The sequence below is a fragment of the Carassius auratus genome, chromosome 14, assembly GCF_003368295.1.
Source record: "Carassius auratus strain Wakin chromosome 14, ASM336829v1, whole genome shotgun sequence".
Classification (NCBI taxonomy): Eukaryota; Metazoa; Chordata; class Actinopteri; order Cypriniformes; family Cyprinidae; genus Carassius; species Carassius auratus.
This window is the reverse complement of record NC_039256.1, coordinates 22102221-22120529: the sequence shown is the minus strand read 5'-3', so window position 1 is coordinate 22120529 and position 18309 is coordinate 22102221. Positions and strand designations below refer to the sequence as shown.

General features: G+C 36.0%; 1 protein-coding gene across 3 annotated transcripts in view; it reads right to left on the bottom strand.

The window, feature by feature from the left end:
• LOC113114025 (A disintegrin and metalloproteinase with thrombospondin motifs 2-like) overlaps positions 1-18309 on the bottom strand; it is a 118928-nt gene that overhangs the window by 63497 nt on the left and 37122 nt on the right. For all 3 annotated transcript variants that reach the window (XM_026280711.1, XM_026280709.1, XM_026280710.1), the window contains exon 3: positions 7560-7731. In XM_026280711.1, coding sequence (XP_026136496.1) covers positions 7560-7731 — 172 coding nt within the window. The remainder of the gene's footprint in view (positions 1-7559; positions 7732-18309) is intronic.

The window sequence follows — 18309 nt, the reverse complement described above, 5'->3', positions numbered from 1 at the left end:
ATACAAAAGGAAATATATTTTAAGAAAAAAAAAATATAGTAATAAAAAAAAAAATGTCTGTGTGTGTATGAGACAAGGTTCAGTTGCAATATTTTTTATGCATAATGATTCTTCAAAAAAAGCTTTCAATCTTCTTTCTAGGTGAAGACTGCTCAAGTTCTTGTCTGGGAGTAGCTACAAAAACACTCAAGTTAAATAGCCTCTTCTCGAAAGGTCCAACCCAAACATTTTTGTTGTACATGGACGTAGTTCAAAGGCCACAAGTGTGTCCTCACAGTTCCTGTTCGTGACCGGGGAAATCCAACAGCTCCGCTCAGCTGAAAATGTAAAAGTTTGTGAGTCAGATATTCTTACCAGAGCGTGAGCTGCTAAGAGAGAAGGGGACAAACCCAGAATGAAATCCAGATTAACAGTTGGATGAGGTTTAACCAGGTGCAGGAGAGCTAATGTTGAAAACAACCTTTTGAACATCTGTGTTACTGTAGCTGTAGAACTTGGTACTGAATGTGAAACTCAAAATACCACCATCATTTAGTTGTTATTCCAGACCTATATGAGTTTACACTTAGAACACAAAAGCAGAAATTCTAAAGAACGTGACAGAAACAAATCTGTCAGGATGGTTTTGAAATCCTGGATAGGTTTGCAAACAGGAAAATGTTTTGTGAAAGAACAGGCCTGGCCAAAAAGAATATTACACACATAATCTCAAGTAGTACCATGCTACTTATTGTGGAGCTCCTTTTTTCGCTGACTTCCAGTGAGTTTGCAGGATGCCATCTGTGCATGTGTGACAGTCTACAACTATTAATTGAGTGAGATAGATAACATTTAAATTGGTTGTGATTGTGTGTATGTGTGGCCATTCCCCCCTAAGCATTTCCACAACATTTAATACTGCAAATTCTGCCACAATGCATTTAAAACAACAGGCGTACAGAGTAAAAGTGATGAACAGTTCTGACCTCTTATTGACCCACTGGGTAACACTCTCAAACAGAATTCTTTTCCGTTTTCTTTCCTCACTTCTGTCCATTACGTGTGCAATTCTCCCAAGACTTGATGTAATGGGCCTGGACAGTCACTGTGTAGGAGGCGGCACTGTCGAACCAGGATTAAATGGCTGCTTATTTAGCCTGCGGGTTTGCTTGAAAAACAGTCACAATGGGGAAAGGCCAGTTAAATTGATTCAGCAGGATATTTGGTGTAGTGGTTAAGACTCTGGACTAGAAACCAGAGGGTTGTTTGTTCAATTCCTGCTAGACTCTAAAGTTATTCTGGAGGGATCAGTCAAGTAATGATCTTATGGTGCCTTTATAAGGTGACATCACCTGAAGGTTTTAGAATGAAATTCTACTGAACCAGTTATGTAGCGATAAATAAAAAGTTAATTACTGCACTACATAAAGCCAAACATTTGTAGAATTTTTATTATTAAGGGTACCATCTTATTAAAATCACGTGTGACAGATTCAAAACATTTTGTATTCCCCCCTTTTTTGCAGTGGAAACAGTAATATGGAAATGTCTTTTACATAATAAAACAGCATATGAAACAACGAACACAACTCGCCAAATATGACACACGAGATTCAGTGAGTCACTAATTTATCCTGTTCATGTGGGTGGTGCACATCATCTCAGAGGGGATTTGCCAATATGGACAGAATAACAATGTGACAATTAAGTGCTACTACACTAATTTGTTGGATGCTTCACTTGCAACCTACTTTTTCCAGACAAAATCAACAAAACAAGGCTAAAAAAACAGACACTGTGTAAAATTAAACCCTCTCGACAGCTGTCTACTTCTGGTCTACCAAATGAACCATCAAACAGTGACCCAAACAGAGTTCAACTTCACTGCAAGACAAGAAAAAGCAGCATGACCATTAAAAACAAAGCACAGAGTTATTAAGACAAACTGTATTCAGTTGGAGAACATCCTTAGGGTGAGGCAGCAGTCGAAGCAGGTGATGCATTGTGGGATAAGCCTCATGGGGGTCCATCTGTCTGTGCATGTCGCAGTCCACTGACCAAAAGAATATTCTCTTGATAAAGAGGAGAATGGAAAGGACGTGAAATCCACATAGAATCTAATATCTGGAAACAAAGTGCTATTAAAGCTGGGTAATACAGCAACAAATAAAAGTAAAATAAATAAATATTTTCACCTTTATGCAAGAATATATGTGTGTACGGTATATTGAATATTATTATTGTATATAATAGACTGTATATTGAAGTTAAAAAAAGATAATTCATAACAATACAATATTTACATTTTTTTATTACATGTTAAATCATTAAATAAATGAACCTAAATATACTTCCTGTGGTAAAACCTAAATTAACTGTTTAAGGTCGTTAATTTGTATTAATTTATTGAAAAATAAATCAGTTTATGTGAAACCAATTTTACTCTTTTAAAGAATAAAACAGTGATTTAACACTATATGAATCTGTTGCACCGGATTTTAATAACATCTATTAAATTAGGGCTACTTGGTATCTCATTCTCTACTACTCATGACTATGATTATTTAAAGATATGCATTACCATGCAAAACTGATCTAATGGCACTGTTTTTTGTTGTTTTTTGAAAACATAATTGAAATCATCTCAATGTTCACAATGCTGCTTAATTTTACAAAATCAGCAAAATCCAGTTACAATTTATTTTAAGGTCCAATTCTCGGCATTGACAAAGCATCGAATATGACTTTTGCCTCAATAAACTCCTAATTTGCTGCATATTAATAATTAGTAAAATAGTTGTTAAGTTTACTGTAGGTATTGGGTAGGATCAGGGATGTACAATACGGTCATGAGGAATATGTGGCAGTTTATTAGTCATTAATACTAATAAACCGCCAATGTGTTTATAATAGGCACGCTAATAAGCAACTAGTTAATAGTGAGAAGTTTTACCTAAATCTTTATGAACATAATACTTTTCAATAAGTCACCCAGTCCTTGTTGCTATAAATTGCCAAAAAAAAAAAAAAAGATTTAGTCATTTCAAATGATTTATATAATGTTCGTGTTCAACAAATAATACATTGGTACAAATTGAATTGTATAAAACAGTTAGACCTCCTAGTTCAACTCATAAACACCCATTAAACTGATGTTGTTAATGGACAGTGCTATAGCACTTCGTAGGAAATATGGGAAGATGAAATGCAGCATAGCAGGAACACAACTCAGTTAAGTTGTCTTTGCGTCACATGACTGTCTGGCCATGAAAAACTCTTTTTCACAGCAGAGTGCAGCACGACCACCTCCCAAGCGTCGCTTCCCACGCCATCCAGACTCACCCTAGTGCTTCATAGGCGCACACTGCAGCTCACCAAGCAACAGCAACAGAGAGTCTACTTTGTGCATGTGTACAGAGATGCATGTATTAAATGCACATACAACATAACCCCCCCCCCATAACACTCCAGAAGTGGAATCAGCTGAGAAGCAGGTGTCAGTGACAAAGCATTAACACCAGTCTACACTTTGCTAAGATAAAGTGTATTCCTTTATTATTGGCGGCTCTGGTGTCGGGTGCGAGTGCTCAGAATAGACCATCATAATCCTACATATTCCCTGCACACTCCAGGACCCGTTCAATGCACAGCTACACAATGCAGCAATGACTGAAAGTTATGATGTCTCTCATATCTGAGCTCCATTGCGTCAATGCCTCTAGTGCTAAAGGTCAAGATTGATTTAACTTCAGGTGATCAATTGGACATTAAATGTGAAATGACACATTTTGGTCGCAAGGACAAAATAAAATCAGAGCGACTGTGTAGGCTACCATGAGTTATCTGATTTGGTGATTTTTGCAATTTGGCTACATCGCTACGGCTCTCATTCTCATTCTTTTAGTTGCATTACAGAGCATTCTTGCAATTTTTCCCCTCATTACATACCATTCCCTTCGAAATCAATGAAGCAAATTAAAAAAAGTGCCAGATTTACTAAACAGGGCAAATTAGCATTAGAGCACAAAGGCCATAATGACCAGTTCAATCTACCAAGAGCAGTGCAAATTAACACCTGATTTTAGATTTTAGATGGTGTTTTGTGTGATAAATAATGGTGTAAATACCAGTATTTTGACGAGCACAAACATTAGTAAATTGCATTGCATGCTTCATTTTAATACTCTCCTCGCATAAATTTTGCATCTGAAAGGGAAACTCCTACAAATGCATATTCAATAAGGTCAGGTGCAAAATAACTGTTTCCATGCCTTTTCAGTGCTGATTCTTCTTTAGTAAATCCTGTTAGTACTATTTTAATGACAAAAGACAGTTTGTGCTGGCACAAGCTGTTAGTAAATCTGGCCCTCAGTCTAAGTCTTCTGGCTTAAGATCACATTATCACCTTCTGATTACTGGGCACCCAAAATTTCCCTAATTTGAATGAAAATCTGTTATCTACTTCTGATTATATTTCATAATCAAATATTATTTATATGTCCCTTTTAATTTGAGGGTTTTTAGTGAGCAGCTACTGTAAATGATTTGTTAGGAAGAAAAAACAATTATTAAACAATTATACAGCCAAATGTCAATGTTTTTTTTTTTTTTGTTGTTGTTGTTGTTGTTGTTGTTAATCATGCTAAAATCTGCTGACTGAAGTGAAGCGTGAAAATTGTTCAACAAAATCAAATCCCATAAATAGAAGGCCAATAAAAGCTGTGCAGAAAGGTTAAAATGTAAACAATAATAAGAATAAATGAATAAATGAATGAAGCATGCTAAGAATATCACCACTTGCAAAACGTATCCTTAAAAAAAAAGTGAAAAAAGTACCAATAGTCACTACATTTCAGAGGGCTTTACACCACAGATGTACTGACATGCAGCTTGGGTTAAAAACATGCAATAGCTATGACATAAACTCATTATAAGCAGAGGAAAGCACAGCTGAAATTGACTAAGCCTTGTGCATGCAGAGAGCAACTGAAGAGAGGTTTTGAATTGATTTTCTACCTCCTGAATAAGTACATGGCCAAATGGTGCTAACAACATCTCAACAGCTGCTTGGCAGTGTTGCAAAATGTCACTTGTAAGCATTCAATTGACAGCATGTTTAAATGCTCAAAAGCTATCCAAAATTTAAATTTGCCATTAAAAGCATAAGAGATAGTTAATTTCGTATTCATAGTACAGCATTAAATAAAATAAAAAATTATTAGATTTTTCATGACATTTGATTTCTCATTTGAGTCATTTGATTTCTCAAGACTTTCTTGTTATTAGGGGCCAAACACCGAAGGTGTTTAGGCACCTATTGTTATCGTTAGGATTCTTATTATTATTCTGCTTCTTCTTCCACCGCAAGTCTATGGCAGCCCATAGAACAGCTTGAGGGAAAGTTGTGAAATTTGGCACACTGATGGAAGACAGTGTCAACATTAACCATAGCAAATTTGAAGTCTCTAAATCAAACTCTCTAGCACCACCACTTCTCCAAACTTTAAAAAATGTCATGCTAATAACTTTTGAACCATAAGGTACAGAAGGAACATTCTATTTTTCTCTGAATCCTTGGCTCATGCCAAGTCGGATGAACCCCAAAATTAAAAAATCCCTTTAGGTTTAGGTTTAATTTTTTTTTCTACTTTTGGATGTTTGAAAAAACTACTTTTTCTATCTCTTCCTAGATGGTTAATCCGATCATCTTCAGACCATGTCAAAAAGTTGATTCTTCAAAATGTTCTGGAATAACACGCAACATCTCCGCAACGGTTTGGCGTATTGAGACCAAACTTGGTGTATGTTGTAACAAGCATGGCCTGAGGTTACCTGTAGTGTTTCGATGCAGTGCCCCCTAGTGGTCAGGAGATACGAAAAATGCATATTTTTGCTCATAACTTCTTAATGGCTTGGCCAAAAATCACAAACTGGTCTCTTCAGATTTGGTGCATTGTGTTGAATCAAATGATACCCAGTTTACCATGTCAGCCATTTTGGGCATTTGGGTATTTTACAAACGCATTAGAGTATCATTACGAAACTAGTGTTATGTTAAAGTTATAAAAAAGTTTACAAAAATGCTAATAAAAACTTCCTGTCCACCATTTTGATTCATGTTGAAAACCTACTTTTTCAAACTCCTCCTAGACTGTTAGTCCAATTTTCACCAACCAGCTTTGGATTTCGTGTCAATATACGAAATGTTTTTTTAATTTAGCGCACCATCAAATTTGTTGAAAAAATGCCAAAATGTATCTGAGGCTGTATGTCTGCAAAGATTTGACATATTTACACCAAACTTTATATGTGCCATTGTCACCTCAAATTTCTCATGCCACAACAATTTGGTAACAGCGCCACCAACTCGTCTGGATTAATAAACCATTCATTAATCCTTAATTATAAAATGTTCAATAATGCTAATACCTTTGGATTGCATTGACCTATTGTAAAGAAATTGTTCTCAAAATATTCCTTGGGTCATGCCAACAACATACATATCAATTATGTCATAATAAGCCAAACTTACTGTCAGCCATTTTGATTTATGTTGAAAACCTACTTTTTTGCACTTCTCAACAACTCTTGGTCCGATTTTCACCAAAATCTAGTCAGATGATCTTCAGACTGTGCCGACAAAAAGCTGTGGATTTTGTGTCGATAGACAAAACCGTTTTCATACAGCGCAGCTAAAAATTTTAGGCATAGTGCCAAACTGCATCTCAGGCTGTATCTCTCCAAATATTTGACATATTGACACCAAACTTGGGATGTGCCATTGTCACCTCACACTGACCATGCCACATTAATTTGTTAACAGTGCCACCTACTGATCAACAGTAATAAGTCAATTAAATCATATTATAAGTGGTTGTATTTATGATTTTTCAGCCATTTTGCCTAAAATAATCTTAAAATGGTTTTAATTACTCATTCCTGCTGATGGCCTGAAGCTTGATTCTGTAGTGCCTGGTCCAGTAATTGCCGCTTGCAGCTATATTTGCTATAGTATTTATTTATTTATTTATTTTTTATCAAAATAAATCTGTTATTCACCTACCATGAAGATTTAAGTATTTAAAAAGAAAACTTTAAACAATACAATCAATTTTACAGAGTGGCTGTTTTATAACAGATTTCAGAACCCAAATTCCTATTCAATTACATGACTCACAATTACTGGTAGAAAACACTCTTTTTCTTCAACGTGGCACTTCATTGAAAGCAATGCATGATGTTGGACTCAGCTTGGCAGTCACTGGACTATGATCCAAACAGTGAAACCCAAGCTGACCAGAGGCCTCCTTTGTCTCTTTGGGTTAACAATGCATGTCTACCACAGTTATAACCACACTGACAGTAAATGTCAGTGCAACTATTTTGCAAACGCTCTTCAAAACTGCTAGATTTGAAATCAAAAGCTTTAGAAATACTGAAAAAGTAGACATTGCAACAATGGTACAACTACATAACAGAAGTATTTCATGTTTTCTTTACAAGCAGGGGAATTGTTTAGCATGTTCAGGCAAAATATACAGGTTAACATAAACACAGAACAGCTGCTGGATAGCACTAACCTTTGGAGTGGAAGTCTGCAGCTAGTGAGCTAACAGGAGGCTTCTTCACAGCAGCAGAACGGTACACAATGTGAGAACGGCCACCATCCTCTTCCTCCTGCTCAGTCACATGATGTCCCGTTTCCACTGGCTCAATGAAAAACTCCTCCTGTTCAGTTCTGATCATCCCTGCCTGTAAGAAGAAAAAAAGATAAATACATTGCGCCAAATCATACAAATATTACAATGCCATTCCACAGGATAAACAAAGATGTTCTTCAAGCTATTACTCCAGATATCTTGTGATATATTGAGTGGCACAGAGAATAAAGGACCCATGCCAGGTGTTTGTTGGGTTGAATCCCTTGCTGATGATGAGAGGAAGCAACTTAACTCATGTACACAATTTTAATTCTTCCTCAAAAAACAAAACAAACATGTAATTGAAAACTGCATGGGGTGCTGCGCCAGATGACCTGGCCTCCACAATCACCGGACCTGAACCCATCGAGATAGTTTAGGGGTGAGCTGGACGGCAGTTTTAAGGAAAAAAGGGCCAACAAGTGCTAAGCATCTCTCGTGGAACTCCTTCAAGACTGTTGGAAGACCATTTCAGGTGACTACCTCTTGAAGCTCATCAAGAGAATGACAAGAGAGTAAGTGTGCAAAGCAGTAATCGAAGCAAAAGGTGGCTACTTTGAAGAACCTACAATATGACATATTTTAAGTTGTTCACACTTTTTTGTTATGTATATAATTCCATATATAATTCCACATGTGTTAATTCATAGTTTTGATGCCTTCAGTGTGAATCTACAATTTTCATAGTCATGAAAATAAAGAAAACTCTTTGAATGAGAAGGTGTGTCCAAACTTTTGGTCTGTACAATATATATACTGTATATATATATAGTTTTGTGTTAAAAAGGCAGCTAAAGTTTAATAGAGCTCAAATAAACAGTACATCCATCTAAATAACAAAGTTTGGTATCAGGCTTTCGGAAAAGGGTTATATTTATAATAAAAAAAAAACATTACAAACTGTAAAATTGTGAAATATTATTACTATTTAAAATAACTTATTTTAAATATATTTTAAAGTTTATTTTATTCCAGTGATGGCAAGGATAAATTTTCAGCACCCTTTACCTCAGTCTTCAGTGTCACATGATCCTTCAGAAATTATTTTGATAGGTTGATTTTGTGCTCAAGAAACATTTATTTATTTATATCAAACCAGTTCCTGCGAAATATGTGTTTTTGTGGAAAACGTGATATGTTTACTGGATTCTTAGGGGAATAGAATCAACATCAATTTTGAAATAAAAATATGTGTAACAATGTAAACCACTTTACTGTCACTGTAGATCAATTTTATGAGTCTTTGCTGAATAAAAGTAATGTCCCAAAACTTTTGAACTGTAGTGCATGCTGATATTAACAATGAGGCAAATGACATTTAAAAGAATTCAGCAAGGAAAAAGCTAAGGAAAATTAATCATGGTCAAAAGGAAATTAACTACACCAATGAAATCATTAGTCCACTCTGTTCTTCTGTGTATTCAATCTTGATTCTAAATAATTATACACCACAATTTCCATTTTAGCACCTTTTTATTCCTAATATGGGCCCCTGCAGAATGCAGAACCCTCCTCAAGGCAAACTTTAAAACACAGCGCTGAGATTCTGTTTCCAGCTTTCAGACTCTAAAAGGTTTAGTGTACCCTTAGGCCCCGTTTCACCTGCGCTGAGATGCATTACTCCCACCAATATCCACCCTAAGTCACTCAAATCTCAGTTTTATTTCCACACCTGATTTAGGATCAGTTCTTCCTAACACCAGCTGCATTTTAAACACAAGGACATTTATAACATGAGTGGCTCTGAATCAGCTGTGGCACATATGAGACAGAAACTGGATTTCGGAAGCACCTCGGGGAGTGATATGCCACAATGATTCCTAGAGGAGACAGATCGTCTGTCTCTACTTATGGCTGGAGTACCATTGCAGATGTGCATGGTGTGGACCACTGTGTAGCTCTACAGGTAAGAAGTCATGGGTTCGGCTGACGCTTGAAGCTACCTGTCATTAAAACATTAACCCAATAAGATTTTTGATAAATAAGATAAAAACTCATAAAAACTTGCCCAGTGCTCCTGTTCAGTATGTGCAAAAATAATCAGCTTGCAGTAACTGATAAAATCGATAGTTGATCTTGAAAGACAAACGACAAAGAAATATATTATTAATAAGTCAGGTCTTTGAGAAATCACAAATGCAGTTCATTCCATAAAAAGTTACACAATTTAGCAATGCTTTACTTTTAAAATTAACTTTCCCCAGCACTGCTTACAAGATTAAAAAAAGGCATTAACTGTGATCAGAGAACATTCCACTACAGAACAGTTCCACTCTTTCCAGATAACAGTTATTTTGTCCATTTAGTTATTTAAACATCTGCTTTAAAACTAAAGGCAATTGCTTTAAAGCAATTTTATAGCATTCAATCTCAACATTTTAGAGGACAAGACTAGGCAGGACGTATAATAACATGTTTTTTATTGAATAAAATAAAATATATTTTGAATAATACATATCAAATTGATCTATTAAGCATAATATTTAATATTGCATTTATCTATTTAAAATTAGATTAAATATCCAGTATATTTTATATATTCCTCCTAGTAAAAAGAGATATATTTAATAAATACTTCAAATCTGTTAACATATTTACTGAGGGATAACTCAAGACTGATATAAATATTATAATTAAACTTTATTTGGTGTACAACATGTGCACAATGCACATTTCTTAATATTAAGTCCAAAATGTGTTTTAATGTCACTTTTGATGAGGATTGTATGATCTCTGAATAACATCGGTCTTCAAATTCAAAATATTTAAAGTGTGTCTAAAGTATACTTGCAATGTTTCCACTTTAGCACAATCAAATATACTAAGTGTACAGTATCTTCGATTGGACTTTAGGCAAGGCAAGTTTATTTCTATAGCACATTTCATTCACAATGACAATATTATTGTGTATTTATGTTAGTGCTTTACATAAAAGGAAGTAAAATAATAATTTAAAAAATAATAATAATACAGCCATAAAAACAGGGAATTTAAAAACCTACTGTTAGTAATGTGCTCTTAACACATGCAAACATTCTCAAGCTCATACCTCACTATTCACTTCTACCTCGACTACTTTCAACTGATCAACCAAGAAACTTGTCTTTCTTTGCCCATACTCTCTTTAGTGCTACTTCTGCTTAATTAAGTACAACATTTGTTTTTCCAATTTAGCTGAATTTTAGCAATTGCCGGGCACATTCACTAGGGACATTTTATATACAAATACACAAAATTATTTATTTATTTATAGGTTGTTAAAATAGCATTGAGTTTAATACCCTTTATGTGACAGTTTGATAGTAATTCATTCTGATAATTATTCATTCCATTATAATTTATTGGTCTAGGCTGGAGTTACTGTGATCAGATGCTGCTGTGCGACAATCCTCCTTCCCGCCACACAACACAATCTGCAATCCCTTGATAGCTAATTGGCCAGTGTGTGTAAACCACCCAAGCATCAGTGGCTTAGGATAAGTGCATGTCAGCTGTAGCTTTTACACGGGTCACCGAAAATGATGTTTCTTGACATGATTCACACCGAAAGGAGACTGAGGAGGGTGCCGTCACCGCCCAAGCTGAGCACAGCTGGAGTTTGCTGAGCAAAAACATGCTAAAAGATCCATATGTCAGCCTGAGTTATGTAAGCCATCTCAGAAGGGCATCTCCCCTGGATGACCTTCTCTTCGATGAGAGGTAGAAGAGGAGACAGAAACAGAGAGAGAGGAAGAGGAAGGAGAGGTGGAAGGTAGAAGAAGGAAGGCCAGAGGGCAAGATGTATCCTGTCAGGAGGGTGAAAGAGTAGCACCTGATGCTAGTGACAGGAGAGTGAAAGATAAAAACGTCAAGCAGAGGTGCTAACACACAGTGTCAGGTAATCTTTCTCTCTCTCGCATGCTCTTGCACACTCTAGCTCCTCGCTCCAAAACAAGCGTTCAGTAAATTGCTTTCACTCTTTCTTAATTCCATCTGTCTGTTTAGACAACTGGTAATTACCAGTCTTGCTGACTGCATCTATGCAGCATCCATAAGGGAAATCTCACATCACACACAAACACACAGGCATAATTCATGCCCCAGGCATGCTCCACATGCACGCTGCCATTGTCTGTCCTCTCACGTTGATATCTTAGACAGGAAGGACTGAATGATCTGGTGGTGAGCATGCAGTGAGAATAACATGACCATTTTAGTACTGCATGAACCTATGTGGCTCCTGCTATAGAATTAGACGTAATGGGATTGTGATTATGATCATAAATGTCATTTTCTATTTTTCCTTATTTGGTCTGTTTCCTGTCCTTGTTTAGTTTGATTATAATTGATTCCCTCTACCTGTCTGTTCCTTGTTATCCTGCCTTTTATAAGCCCATGTCCTTTCTGTTCAGTTTTGTGGGGTCTACCAGTTCCATACATGTGTCTTCCTGGTGGATTAATAAAGACCATTTCGATTACCCTCAGTTCTGTGTTCCTAAGACCCGACCGAAAAAGTGTAAATTCTGTGACTACCCTCCTTTTCTTCACACTATATAATGGGTATTTACACATCAAAATATATAGCTATAGCATCATATTTTTGAAAAGGTTCCCTAAACTTATGCATTATATTTTATAAACATATATGTCCAAAAAACAAAAGTGAGAAAAGTCATCAAGTGAGAAAAGAAAAGGTTTGTTCACTGTTACGCAACACTAACATTCAAAAGTAGTCGGTTTAAATAAAATCCTCTGGCATTATTTAATACATATCAGATTTTAGATAATGTGCCTGAAAAAATTAGGAATTAAATGTGGCTAGGGCAACATATGCAAACAATTATGGTCCAGCGCTGTGAGTTATGACTGAGGCTTCTGAGCTGACGGGGTATAATGAAGGTCTACAGATGAACTGGCTGTGATTTACCACACTTACAATATAAATCAAGTTTTCATCCGCCTATTTAGAAGCACAGGTGATGCAGCTCACAGAATCTGTCAAAGTTTAGAGAGATAAACTAGCTATCAAAAAAGAGTTCAAAAGAGATGCCAGTTTTGTGAAACGGAGTCTGTAATTCAGCTGCATTTCTGAGAAACTCTTGAGAGAAGTCATACTGTCTCCATTTGTGTGTCTCTCTCGGTTCTTCCCTTCATCTCTAGCCTTTGCTGATGGATCTACACTGTGGCTCCTGCTCTGGAATACCAAACAGAGGAAGTGGGGAGCACTCTGCGAGAGAGGAAAGATGACGCGGGGGACTCTGAGACACGGACGTATCGATCGTTGAAGGGAGAGGCAACCGGACAAGTCTGTGCTGTCCCTTCAGCTTTTAGAGGAGATGCTGAATAAAACATCAGAGGCCTACTGGAGCTGAAAGAACAGTGTGTTCACTTCCGAGACGGGATTTAGGAGACGAAGACAGTGCAGGCAGGTAGAAACAGAGCAAGGGCTAAAATGGCTGCTCGTCTTGGGTCTTCCCTGTTTGTGTACTTCAAGTTCAGTGGATGAGGGCAAAGCAATTTAGAAGAGAGCCAAAAAGGTCTGTCAGGATTGATCGAGAGACAAACCCTAGAAGCCAAAGACAGTCAAATCTAAAATCAAGCCTTTTGAATGGTTCATGACTTATGATACGAGAAAACTTCATGCTCATCCCACAAGGCCAGTGTTCAGCTGTGTTGTTTAACGGTCACTAGCCACTTCTTGCTGCAATTGTGATAGCCAAATAATGTAAAAATAGCATGATATTATATTGATATTATTTGTTTTTATTTCTTTAGTTGTTTTATTTATTTGTTGTATTATTTTTGTTTACACTGTATACAATAATATATACACATAATATATGCACATGTTTTACACTGTATAAAATAATATATACACATGCATGTTTTTGAAATAAGTCTGTTAAGTCTATTTATTTGATCAAAAATACAGAAAAAAACTGAAAAATTGTGAAACGTTATTAAAATTTAAAATAAATGTTTTCTATTTTAATATACTTTAAAATTATTTTTTTTCCTGTGATGCAAAGTTGGATTTTCAGCAGAGATTTCCCTACATTACTCTAGTCTTCAGTGTCACATGAGCCTTCAGAAATCATGTGGAAAGCATGAAATGTGTTTTTCCAGACAGAACGTTCAAAAGAACACCATTCTTTTGAAACTGAAATCTTTTGCAGCAGTCTGTTATTTTTTTATCAATTTAAGGGGTCCTTGCTGGTTAAAGTATAAATTATTTAATAATGATAATGATAATGATAATGATAATGATAATGATAATAATAATAATAATAATAATAATACTGATTCTCTACTACCATTGGTACCATTTAACACATAGCCCACATAACTCCAAACTTGCTATATATTAGGCTGCAATATATATCTACTACATATATGACATATTAACACCTATCAGGTGAGATTGGTGGAACTATATTCTTTGGCAGACCTTGACCCTGACGATCCTGAGGCACTTACCCCATTGGCCACATCCATATTTTTTCCCTTGGTGTTATTGAACCCATGAGACACATGAGTATGTGTATTTCATTTTTGTTCCATATATCACGACTGTTTCTTCAATAACTGCTTCTAATGTAACTCTAATGCAACTATTATACTCTTAGCACTGCATTGGTTCAACTGAATGACATTTCTCAGATAGCAAAGTGAAATGTGTCTATTTCACCGAATCTAATGCTGCATACTGACTGTCAAAACTGTTCTGAGCAAATATAGTACAGGATGCAGTAAGCACACAAACTAGCTTTGTGACATAAACTGTTATTAAACGAATATCTGTGGTCTACAGCACAACAGCTGTTCACTTGATGCCTTATTTGATAGAAACTTGTTTCTCCTTAATGAAATAGGCAGTTAGCATTTGCACAAGGTGTAAAATCTTTTTGAAAGATGTAACACGGTGGTTTCCATGGCACCGCCTATAGATTTCAAGGTGAGCAGGACCTAAAAAAAGACTAACCGTGACTTTGAGCAGTGGGAAGGCTGCCGGTTAGTGGCACATCACTATGACACATTTGATAAGACAACTTTCTGTATCACGATGAATAACACTGAAGAAATTAGAGGGGATACATATTGCATGCTTTAAAAATTGGCAAAAATGAAAAATCATGAAGCAATAAGCCACATGAGCCTTTGCATTGAAGAGATTTTTCCATAGTTAAGATGCAAAGTGAACTCCTAAAAACCACTGTAAAATCACTGTGCACATAAAGTCCAGCTACAAACTCTGACCCCTTTGAACATGGCCTATCCAATCAGATTTTCAAGTTTTAATTTTAGCTTTGTATCTTATTTTTTACAATGTACCTGTGGTCTAATATGCAACAAATCTTTCCAGGCCTTAAATCCCATCTCATTCCTTTTATAAGAGCTTACAGAGGCTTTAGACTAAATGTTGTTAAGAAAGCATGATCTGGGATTCAATAGCAATCAATTGGAAAATGTTGTGTTCAGCTTTAAGGCCTAATCCTGTTCTATCATAACTCTCTCAGCCTGTCAGAGACAATCTGATTTAAGACCGTCCCTGACCTTATGGCGACAGTGTAAGGGGAGAAAAGGAAGCACTATGGAAGACTAACAATTAATTTAGAGGCTTGAATACTGTTAGTTGTATGACTGCAGTAATTATCTACTGTGAGAGAACAATGCTTTGTGCTTTCAGAAAACAAGGGAGGAGAGAGTGTCTCTCTGACTGAGTAAGGCGGAGCATAAATATCTATGTGTCTCTCTCTCTGTCTGTCTTTCTTTCTCTCTCACACACACACACACACACACACACAGGGGAATAAAGTAATTCAGTAGGAGCAGACTGATGCACTTTGATTTTCAGACACAATAAAAGAAATGAGGTTAAATAACAGATGAGCTGCAATTTAAAAAACGGATTTAAATTCTTCAGGGAATTTTCAGGCCAAATTCTTTCTAAGCTAAAAAATACAATTGTAATCAAATTTGTTTTCTGGCACACTAAACAGGACAAATCTATTTGATAAACATAATTTATACAAAGGAAATATTACAAAAAAATTAGCACATGAATATGTTTATATATATATATATATCTCTAAACAACATGTAAAAATATATATATTTTACATTCTGTTGCATTACATACATTAAATACATATATAAAACTAAATGTTTGTGTGTGTATATATATATATATATATATATATATATATATATATATATATATATATATATATATATATTATTATATTATTATTATTTTTTTTTTTTTTTTTTTTATTTTTTTTAAGTTAATAAGTTACACAGAGAAAAGGTTCAATTTAGCATGTTGTGTTTTGCATGTTGTACTTATGCTGGTGTCCTCAACATGCTTCTTAAGTGGCTTGACCAATAAGTCAACTAGCCTTACCAGAAAGACCATGCTAGTATAAGCTGGTCTTTTCAGCTGCTGTCCTTAAGTACCTCAGCAGTATGATCACGTGAATTTAGGAAGCTGTAACAATGTGAGACTGTGTCTGCTCTATATCTGTCTTAAGGTTAGTAAGTGAACGTGTGTGTGTGTATGTGTGTATGTGTCTTTACACGTCTGCCCTAGTTTTGTCAACGCAAACACACACTCACCCAGTCTTTTTTATTCACACAAACTCATAAATTCTCACAAGGGATGGCAGATGTCAGGCCGATTTACACTGTAAGAGACTTAGTGATGCAACCTTGTGCGTATCCCAGCATCCCTCTCATTACACTGAGTGTTCACCGAGAGATAAACTGTCCTCAGATCAGAGCCCTCACACCAAATTGCATATGAAAATAAATACACATTCCACTGTGTATGCCAGACAGTTGCAGAGTAGATGCATGTGTGTTACCCTAACAGTGCTGTTTCTGCTTATGTTGCCTTTAAAAGCCAGACAGGCCTGTGCTTTATGTCTGTCTGTGTGCACATAAATGAAATCCCCCTTGAAAGCTTCCATTGCACATACTGTAGTTGAATGATCTGCTTAGATTAATGATTCAAGTATCTAAACACATGCAAAACAGTTCTGCCCCTTGGCAGAATTCACTGGCACTGAGCAGGAACCTCAGCTACAAGAGGCAATTCTTCTTGCGGCAAGAGACTGTGTCCCTCGGATGAGTTCAGTGGGCTTTGAAAGGTGATAGTGTAAAAGAAAGCAAAAGAGAGACTGTGCATAATCGACTGACAGTTTTGTGAAGGCTGGAGAACTTTTCGACAGGCTCAGAAGGTGCTGACAGAGATGTATATGCGTGAGACACTGAGATTAAGAGAAAAGAGAACAAAGGTGAGGGAAGGACAGTCAGAATAAGAGCTGGGTAAAAAGACACTCATGAAAGTGTCATCAAGAATTCAGAAGAGGAAAAAATGGTCCAGGCCATGTCACTAAGGGATACTGTATGTGTGCAAATTTAAAGAAATACACTACTGTTCAAAAGTTTGGGGTTGGTAAGATTTTTTAATGGTTCTGAAAGAAGCCTCCCATGCTCACCAAAGCTGCCTTTGGTATTTTTGGTAAAAATACAGTAAAAACAGTAATATTGTGAAACATTATTACAATTCAAAATGGTTGGTGCTGGTTAAAGGGTTTGTTCACCCAAAAATCCAAATTATGTCATTAATAACTCACCCTCATGTCGTTCCAAACCCGTGAGACCTCCATTTATCTTCGGAACACAGTTTAAGATATTTTAGATTAGTCCGAGAGCTCTCAGTCCCTCCATTGAAACTGTGTGTACGGTATACAGTCCTTGTCCAGAAAGGTAAGAAAAACATCATCAAAGTAGTCCATAATTCTCACTGACTCTCTGATGTCACATGGATTACTTTGGATGATTTCTTACCTTTCTGGACATGTACAGTATACCATACACACAGATTCAATGGAGGGACTGAGAGCTCTCGGACTAATCTAAAATATCTTAAACTGTGTTTCCGAAGGTGAACGGAGGTCTTACGGGTTTGGAACGACATGAGGGTTTTTTTTTTTTTTAAAAGGAATCTTCAAATGATTATTAGTTGTGTTTTATTTATTTATTTAACAAAAGTTTGTAGTTAAAAGTCTACCCAATTGCTTGTCCATATAACTTATGCACTATATTATATAGAGTATTATTATTTACTATTTAAGTCATATGTATAGCACCATACATTGTTCAGCAAGCTTTACAGCTGGCTTATAACTTATGACTGGGGTGGACAGGATAGAACAGCCATTCAAGTGTGCAAAACAGCGTGTACTACCATTATTTATTCATATTTTGCATGGTTTTTATGTGCGTTACCATTGTAGAACTTTCTATTCCAAAGAAGGTAGAGCCTGATTCTCCACCATGCTTCACCATAGTTTGTATGACTGTAAATTGTGCAGAAGAAAAGCAGCATACAGGTTTGGAATGACATGGAGGTGTATAAACATGTGAATGTATTGTATGTAAATGTGTATGTAATGTGACTAAATAATGAAGCACAATGAATTTTTGAAAAAAAATTGAATTCATATCACTTGTATTGTTTTTGCACCACAGAGCTCAACACTCAACACATTTCATTACTCACTAGACTACAGTGCCAACAAGTTCAGAATTACCAAGAAATAAACTAATCTGAAATTGTATCACTCCAGCAGTTTGAAAAGTGTTG